This window comes from Acyrthosiphon pisum, chromosome A1 (assembly GCF_005508785.2).
Source record: "Acyrthosiphon pisum isolate AL4f chromosome A1, pea_aphid_22Mar2018_4r6ur, whole genome shotgun sequence".
Classification (NCBI taxonomy): domain Eukaryota; kingdom Metazoa; phylum Arthropoda; class Insecta; order Hemiptera; family Aphididae; genus Acyrthosiphon; species Acyrthosiphon pisum.
In genome coordinates, this window is record NC_042494.1 from 70,214,619 (window position 1) to 70,224,611 (window position 9,993).

The 9,993-nt window shown below is 26.4% G+C and overlaps 1 protein-coding gene across 8 annotated transcripts in view; it reads right to left on the bottom strand.

The window, feature by feature from the left end:
* Positions 1-2,049: 2,049 nt before the first annotated feature.
* The window catches only part of LOC100163610 (acetyl-coenzyme A transporter 1), a 19,569-nt gene continuing 11,625 nt past the window's right edge, over positions 2,050-9,993 (bottom strand). For 3 of the 8 annotated variants that reach the window (XM_016804591.2, XM_001945365.5, XM_008184936.3), the window contains 9 exons: positions 4,695-4,929; positions 4,485-4,611; positions 4,208-4,367; positions 3,906-4,060; positions 3,577-3,767; positions 3,323-3,507; positions 3,093-3,213; positions 2,499-2,714; positions 2,050-2,434 (listed from right to left, as the gene is read on the bottom strand). In XM_016804591.2, coding sequence (XP_016660080.1) covers positions 2,261-2,434; positions 2,499-2,714; positions 3,093-3,213; positions 3,323-3,507; positions 3,577-3,767; positions 3,906-4,060; positions 4,208-4,367; positions 4,485-4,611; positions 4,695-4,886 — 1,521 coding nt within the window. In that variant the 5' untranslated portion in view covers positions 4,887-4,929 and the 3' untranslated portion in view covers positions 2,050-2,260. Of the gene's footprint in view, positions 2,435-2,498; positions 2,715-3,092; positions 3,214-3,322; positions 3,508-3,576; positions 3,768-3,905; positions 4,061-4,207; positions 4,368-4,484; positions 4,612-4,694; positions 4,930-5,469; positions 5,558-6,841; positions 6,951-9,993 lie in introns of those variants that run through there. The other 5 variants (XM_029487444.1, XM_029487443.1, XM_029487442.1 and 2 more) reach the window with 5 other exon arrangements.

Here is a 9,993-nt window from a genome sequence, read left to right on the forward strand (position 1 = left end):
AAATTATAACTGCTTTTTTCATGGAAGACTGATACCGAAAGCGTCCGGTATATGTACTGTGTCCCGTATACCGTAGTAAACACGCGTGTTGCCGCCGTGGTTGTTGTGTTTGCGTTCGGAACGGGAAGTGGTGTTTCCCGCACAGTTTTGGGACTATGAATGTGGAGATGGTGTTGTTTGAGGCGTCTCGGTCTCCCCTACATCTAGCCTTTGTTGTTAAGGATGTGGAATAACTTGGGGCTCTGTAATAAGGGCGTGAAGTTATTCTAACGGTGTTTTTTTGTCATGCTGAGCTGTGGTTGGTGGTCCTGAAAAGGACCGTTTTATCGTGTACGACAGTGTAGTGTTACAAATGACATACGTTGCGACAGCCCAGCCCTTCAAATGTTGGGTTTAGGCATTTAACCATATCATGGAAATTTTAATTTCAATCATGTAAATGCATGCTAATTATTAGGGCTAGGAACTTAAGAACATGCCCTTAAAAACCTTAAATATGCATGCACTTATGCCTTAGAGATTCACTAAATATATGCTATTAAAATCTGCATTGAAAAAAAAATAATTTTATAATATTTATTTTCTATAAATAAGACCATCATGCTAATAATTACATTTAAAATTAGGTTTTTTGTTATTAAATTATAAACTTACACCTATATATTATAAAAAAATTGTCAAATATGCACTTATAAATGAAAAATGGTCAAATATGCAAAATATGCAACCATATACATTTTAAGTATAATCACGCATTGCTACAAAACAAATTACTATATTACTTAGCTATGTTTTTAATGAATATTTAAAAAAATGCAAACTCCTGGAAGTCCCTAGCCCTACTAATTATAATGTTAAATATTGGTGCAAAAATGTTTCAATATTTCGAAATGGGCCGGGTTGTCGCAACTCGCAACGTAGTGATGAAATGGCTCCAACAAAATAATAAAAACAAGTTGCCCCGGATCAATTTTTAGAGTAGGTCAAACTACCAACTTTGCCCTCCCCCCCATAAAATCCTCTTCGGTACGTTGCTGGCTCGGTTTATAGTAAACGAGTGATTTACAATTAATGTTGGCATTATTATTACAACTTTTATTTAAAATTTCTATTTTTCAATTTCTTATGTACTATGTTGATAAGTTGTCCTATCTTAGAAAAGTAAATAATATAATACACTTAATTGTATAGTAATTTAAAATATAGGTACCTATTTGAAAAAGAAGATTGTTTTCGGGAGAATGATTTGAAAATTTTAAATTACATTTATTATTTTTAATTGTTTTGTAGATAATCTGTATAAATATTAATAGTGTTGCATATTCTACATAAAAATACAAATTTACAATGCATAATTTCTGCAGAAACCAATTTTTAGTTGTGTCTTGTGTTACACTATTATATTCTATAATGCCTATTATATACTAATACTATTATATCGTCCATATAGGTGATAATGTGACTTATTTAAAAGTGAATTTTCTAACGAGTACCTAATTATACTTGGTCAAACAATAACGAAAGAAATAATTTTAGAAATATGTAGAAACCAAAATAATAACTAGATTACACTTGAATAAATAATTCAATTTTTCACTTAATTAGATACTATTATTAAGAAGACGTATTATTTTCTCATGTTCTATCTTTTAATTTGTATGATAATTGGTTGAAATTTCTTACAGGAAATCATATCAATGTAACTTACACGTTGCTGTTATTTTAGTTATTTTTTTCAGATTATTTTGATTTTGGGAAGAATAACCTAGTTCATGGTTAAATAATACTTAAATTCAAATATTAATGTTTTTTACCTATGGTTTTAAATCCGCAAATAGTTACACAAATAACACATTATAAATTATATTATTTAAAAAAGAAATAAAATAAATAGAACAATTTCTGAAATGCGCATTGCCGGATTTGGTATACGAAAACATGTAGTAGGTACTAGACTGTATTCGCAGGAAATAGAAATATCTAACAGTAAGAAAAATAAAAACAAAGATATTTATCAACAATCATATTAAAGTAAAAAATATGTATTCAAAATAGGTTATATTATATTTCAATGTTTGTTATGAACAGTAATTTTGATTACTCTGAAATATATTATATTGAATATACATGTACGTATCTATATAAGAATGAAAATGTAAAATACAAAACAATATTTAAAATATTTTTCAAAAGCTTCAATTGATGTTTCATTAAATAATTATATAAATATTATTTTAGTTGGTACATTATATTATTATATTTATTTTATTTTAATTTCCACATGCCATTCTTTTACATGCTTGGATTGAAGATTATTTATGATTTTTCTAAAAATAAAAAACCATATTATTCCGTAAATTGTACATATGATAGTTTCTATGTAAAAACCGTCGATATAAACTTCACAGGTTCCACCAGACAAACTGCATATTTCCTGTAGACGGGCAAATAATTAAAAATATAAGCATTTATTATACCTATTTATTTTACTGTCTTACCTTCTGATTATTTGACGTTGAACATAATTTTCTAGGATCGTTAGAACATCGTTTCAAAGTCAAGAATTCGATAAGCCACAGAGCTCCAGTTTTGCTCCACACATTTCCTAAATTAGATATAGTAGTCAACAGAGTCATATTTGTTCCTCCGATTTTTGGATCACTTATACTTGCGTAAAATGTCATTGCCGTCAATGTCATAATACTCACAGTTAACTGAAATGGAAATAAACGTTAAAACTTATTTATGAGTTTATGAAAACAGTCAAACAAGACACATAGAATATACCTAGATGCATTTATAAGCGATTTAGGTGGGTATAAACAACTATAAGGAAACGAAAACATAAATGTCAGTAAATCAACATCAGTGACAGAAAATTGAAATTCTCAACAAAATATTAGAAACCATGAGGGTACCTACATTGTACATATAGTTATAAGATAAATGTTTAATAATTTATTTGTGTATTCATTTTAAGCAATTTAATTAACTAACGGAAATCTGTAAAAACTATCAAACAAAAATCAAGAGACAATGCTATGTATGTATATAAACAAAACAAATAACAATTGGTAAGTGAATATATTTACCTGCTGTAAACTGTACATCAACACTAAAAATACTTTGTACGTGATAAGTAATGAACCTGTCCGATCCAAAAAATAAGGTGTAAAGTAAACGATAGTTGCTAAAACTACACCAAACAGTAATCTAAAGAATAATAAGTGTTATACATACTGAATAAGAAAGAAATTATTAATCAAAAGATAATTTTAAATGTAATAATAAGTGCATAATATTATTATGGTTTTAGTTTTACCGGTAGGGTATAGTATTGAAATAATTTTTTAACGGTTTTTCTTTCGATGTAAATGTTGTAATGAAAAACGGTAAGCTTATATTTAAAGGTATAAATAACAAATCTATAGCAGCAATTTCGTCTTTGGTAATTCCACTGTCTATAAGTTTCAATTTAAACGCGGCATCGACTGAACAAAAACTCATCTAAATTAATTTAAATGTTGTAGTATAATTAAGTATATTGTTTAATACTTTAATGAAAAATACGCTTACTTTAATAGTCAATAAAATTATAGCAAACATCTTGATACTAGGTAATTTCATAATACTGAAAAGTAACATATATGTTTTGGCAATGCTAAGATCAACAGCATCGAGTTCTGACAAATAATCTTTTTCATGCTTAAATATAGCTACCAATGTGGTAATGACTATATAAATAATTCCCCAAAAATAAAAATATCCTAAACATAATATTAATATTATTATTAAGACAATTATATTTATATTTTATATAGGTACATAATAAAATAATTTAATATACATTAAACATATTATATATTTATATAAGTGTATAATATATATAGATCTATACGTAGTACCTTGTAAAGTAATAACACCGCCTGGTATGGATGTGGTACGCCACCATTTGTTCCAAAATGATTCTGATAACAGTAAAATTGGCAAAATATAACCCAAAAATATTCCGAAAGCTTGTCCGGCACCATTACACATTGAAGCATAACTAATATTTCGTCTACAACATAATACATTATTAGTATTTAATAAGCACGTGTAATAGTGCCTGTAATAGTTACCTACTAATGTCATAGGTGTACATATTTTATTTTATTAATAAGCGTTTTAACAAATTTTATACTTTTCAACAAAGATAAACACAAACCTTTTTAACATGGTTAATGCCCAACCGTCTACAATAATGTCTTGAGTGGCTGCAAGGAAATTTAAAATAAAAAATACTGATGTTAAAGCATTAATATTTACTTTACTACCATCATCTAGCCATTCGTTTATATGAAAACCAGTAATAAAGAAAAATATACCTATAAAATAATCAAAACACATTATTAAAAAAATTAAGGCACCTTTTCAATTGTATTATATAGTTTCGTATTTTTCAATTTTGGGTAAAATGTGTAACGTTAAACATTTGTTTATACCTAAGAAATATTGGACTGGAATCAACCATGACTTTCGACGGCCCAATTTTCGTATAAATAAAGAATCAACTAACGGTGCCCACAAAAGCTTCAAACTGAATGGCCATACTGCCAAACTAAATTTAGCCTATTCATATCATTAATGTTATTATTATTTTATCATTCAAGTTTAAGATTTTTTTTTTAAATAAATCGTCTTATTTGACTTACTTGTTCTTTAAATGATGATCGATGCATGTTTTGTATAATAATAGGTATTGCTAAGGATAAACCTAACGGTACTCCTTGTAAGGTATACAACACCAACAATACAAAAATATTGCGCTTATCACCTTTCGAATTCGCTGTAACAGGAGTGTCATGTTTTTCGATTAAAGATTCAATATGAGTTATTTCAATCATTATCAACTATGTTTCACAACTGTCAGCTGCTATGTATAAATATCTAAAATAACAGTAAATAAATTAAAAACTAATGAATAGCTGTGAAATAGTAATTTCTATCAATTAATACTTATATATTTTGTATGTATGGACATATGGTAGGACATATTATAAAATTATATAATATATATATTATAGTGAATGGCATTGGTATATCATACATAATAAATACAGATCAATAACTTGAAACTTTAGTGTAAGTTATTCATTAAATTATATTTTAATTTGGTTCTGTATTAGCAATGATATCTTCATACAGAATATTTTAGGAGTACTTGTAAGTTGTAACTTTAAAACAGGTAGGAATGTACCTTGTTGAAGAGATAATAGCCATTAATATGTAATTAGTGAAAAGAAGATGTTGAACATTTTTCATATCATCCATACTCTAAAGTTGTTTTTGAAACTAGGTACATTCGTTTATAAAAATGAGAATAATCCATGGTTTAGTGACGAAAAACTTAGAAACGACCAAATGCTAGCGAACATATTTAAATAGTCAGGCAATTATCGACTTTGTAAGTTTTAAAGCATTACCTACCTTAGGAACAGGAATGACTGCTGAACTTATCCATAGATACATCATACACATTCATCATAGCCCCATAAAGGAATGTCTAAAAATAAGACTATAAAGTAAAATTTAGTTTCAACGCTTCTCAACCATTTTTTATAAATATCTAATAAAGATCTAATTTAGATCCATAAAAATGGTGGCCCACTTAAACAGTTAATAGATTTTTGAAAAAGTAATAATAATTATGAAACCATGTGTAAGTTCAGAATGAGACTAACTTCACAATTGTTTTTCTTATCTGTGGTTTTTACCTTCGCGTCATAACGCCATCATAATTTCATATATTTATACTTTGAAAATGTACAATATATAACCATATTTATGTTAGATACAAATATAAGGATAACTACATTGATACGTAACGACTGTCACCTGATATATTACAGTTTATTTTAAATAAGCTAATAAAATAATTATTCCTATAGCACCATATTATTGTCCTTTTGGATTCGTTTTTAGAATTAGAGATAAATAATATCCACCAATTTAAAACAAATGTAACGAGAAGATATTTTTAAAATTGCGTCATTTTACTTTTATATTTAACATCAACTTGTTCAATCCCAAAAAAAGAAAAAATTATTTACGTAACAAAAACTTACGAATAAGTATGTACGAGTACGGCATCTAATTATTTTTGTTTAATACACCACAAAACAAGAATGTTTTGTGTTTATGGTTAAAATATACAACAATATTTATAAGCTCTATATAGCTAGCAAAAATATGCAAAATAAAAAAACATAATTTATATCAGTATGAAGTGGAATCCAAATTTTTAAGATAGTAAGTACAACCTTTTGTCCTAATTGTCACTAATCATAACAATTATCTTTTTACCAGTAAAATGTAATATGGTAAAAAGCACATTTTTTTAAATGTATTACTCAAATTTTTAAAATAAGTCCTTCATAAGCACCAACAGGCATTTTTCCATGGGGTGAGTGGGGGCAAAGAAAATTTAAAAAATAAACGATGATTTTTTTTCTAAATTAAGCACCTTAATTTAATATACCATAATAGCAAATGTAGGTCTAAAATGTATAAAATGTACATGATTACATAACTATGTTAATTTAAATATAAAATAAATATTTGGACAAACAGAATTAAAAGCCTAGGGTGGGGGAATTGTCCCATCTTGCCACCCTTCGAAACACCATGGGGGCACGGGGCCCACATAACATTAATTTTAAAAGCTAATAATTTAATTATTTAAAATAATAATGCAGTTGAAATTTTAGATTCTTTATAAAACAAAATTAATTTAAAAAATAAAAATAAACATATTAATATAATGAATCTAAATTTTAATAAATATTATTATTATTATTACATATATTATATTGAATCAATCAAAATGATATAATATAGTATTATAGTTACGAAGTTTTTTTGAGACGCTTCAAAACTATAACAATTACAAGCACGACACAAACTTAATACACATGAGCCTTGAATAATATTATGCAAATATTTTTTAGCAAATTCCCTTATATATAACACGCTTTTAATCTTATCATAACAATTCCATACATTTATTATTATAGTTTAGGTATTAGTATATACAAGGTGTAACAGAATGACCTGACAAATTAAATACATTTTGTTCTTACGAGTAGATAAAACACTTTTTTTATTTATAATTTATATACCTCTGTATTACAAGTATAGAAAACAATTTTTTATTTTTATTTTATAATGCGTAGGTAAATAAATAAATTTTTAAATTTTATTAAATTTTTTTGGGAAAGTAAAAAATATCCAATTTGCTAATTAATTTTTAGAAAAATGTTTTGGTGAAAACACTTATTTAAGTCAAGTCGTTTATTTTTACAATTTTTTTTAAATATTTGGAGTAAATTAATTCGATAGATAGTAGATATAAGTAAATCATAAATAATTTATTATCCATACAATTTTCATCATTTTTTCGTACGTTTAACTAGTATATTATCTATTTTAATTTTTAATTTTTAAAATCTTTCTGTTATACCCTGTATGCCACATATAGTTATCAAGGTATGTAGTATCGTTGATCACATGTATAATAAGTGGGTTATATTATAAAATAAATTTTAATTTCAAAAACCGTAAAAAAACTTGTTGAGAATTATAGAATAAATTATGAAAAATATAATTGTAATTTCATTTTTTGTAATGATGACTTATCAATTTTTTTTTTATTATTATTTATATACGGTACCTATATACAACCTGTTCTTTTAGGAACGATAAGAATATGTGGTAATAGAAAAAAAAATAGATACACTATTATTTGAAACAGATTTCTATATAATACTAGATAGCGAACTCCCGTCATGAATTGAAGCTTCAAGGTCGGTTGGCAATTGTATGGTATTTCATATGACAAATAAGATGATATCATAATTTATTTTGTATCGTATTTTATTATTTCTAAACGTGTTTTTAAAAAAAAAAATATTTCACAAAAGTCATTTTACATTTACTATTTTATTTGACCATTAAAAAAATTTTTATTCCTAATACATTTCGTATAATAAATGAATTGTTTTGCCAACCCACAAAATGGCGGCCGCCCATAGCTGAGCTTAACTTGTAAATTGTACATAGGAGTTCCTTATCTAGTGTAGTATAGAAGTCGATGTTATTTGATTAGAGGAGTCACCCAGTGGACAGTGGTAACAATAGTCACTACCCTTACTTGATGGACTTATATCAACTAACTCGACAAATTAAATATAATTTTCGATGTATGTCTGCTGTTTTTATATTTAAAATGTTATCTATTATTAGAGTCTATTGTATATAAAAACAACAGTTATGTAAAATTATGGTAGGCCAAACATTAGCAAACAGTAATTGAAGGGTCCAATGCAACAACAACCAGGCAACTCCATTTTTAAGCAAAATCGTTTTATTCATTGATATGATAAAGAAAAAAATTATTCACAAATGGGTGCAACAAACGTACTTCTCCGTTAATTAATATATTAAATATGAGGAAAAATGGAGTTGTCTGATTGTGAATTTAAGTGCAACAAATAGATAACTCCGGACTGGTCTAGTTGTTACATTAAATACTGAATCCATACATTTTTGTGCAATAAACAGATAACCCCGGAATTATTATCGAATATCTTATCATCAATTTATTAATTAATTTATTTATATAAAACCTATAAAAGTGAAACCTGGTTAAAAATGTTCAATCATCATTCATTAGCTATAAAAGTTGAACATCATATAAACTTTTAATTTAACTTCAAAATAATTATTCAATTTTAAATTTGACAAATTTTGTCAAAATTCGAACTTTAAATGCTTATTAGAAAAAACTGTGCGTATGTATTTTTAATGTTTTTCAGCTGCTATTGTAGCGATATATTAGGAGCCTTGTATTGGTGCATTTTCATGCTTCTTGGCACAACAAATAAAATTTTATTGACATTTATAGAAAATAAAGCTAATGTAATTGGAAACTGAAATGTCTCTAAACAGTTCAAAACAAATCAAAATATTTTGAAAATTTTATCATGTATAGAAAATACAAAAATAAGCAACCAGTGAAAATTTCATGTATATACGTTAATTTATTGTAGAGTTACACCAAAAACCAAAAATTTTGCGTACAAATTACCGTTTTTCCTTAATTTTTATGTTGTTTCTCCCGACGCTTTTGAAAACTATTGAGAATTTTAAAATTTGACTTTCCGAATGCACCAACTAGATTCACTTTCACATCAAATAAAATACTGTTGAAGAAAATCAAAGCTGTTTTATTGTCCCAAACGGTGGTGACATACACAAAAATTTTAAAATTTTAAAAACACACGCATCATTGCAGTAAAATCAATACATTAATATAATTAATTATGTGAGTTATTTTATGTAGGGCTAATATATAGGCGACAATGAGTTACAATTTATAAGTAACACGAATAACAGTGGAGTACTTCCAGAGAAGAGGGGTGAGTGGGTAATAATATTGTAAAATTATTTAGGTATACTCAACAACTCAGCTATAGGTAAAGTAAAGCGACTTTTTTGTTTAAATATCCAATTTTGTCAACATTTACAAATTATAAAAAAAAAACTATGATTATGATATTTTTAAATTATTGTAAGAACTTATAAGGGACCATTCACAATATGTCAACATTGCATTACATTTTCAAGCATTATGAAATTGAAAACCTTATGAAATTTTAAACACAGAGTAGTGTACTAATGTTTGGAATTTTAACGAATTTTGTTGCCATTTAAACTTCAAACGCGTATTAAAAAGTTGTGCATAAGACGTATTAAACTGTGCATAACTTACCACATTACAAATATTAAAATAAGTTACTATACAGCAATATAAATATATAATAAAATATACTTAGTAATAAACATTTTGACAGATCGTCTTAGCTGAGAATCTATTGTATGTACTTGAATTGGAAGGGGTGTACAAGAATAAAAAATGTATAATTATTTTAAATGTTCTAGTTTATTTTTAAA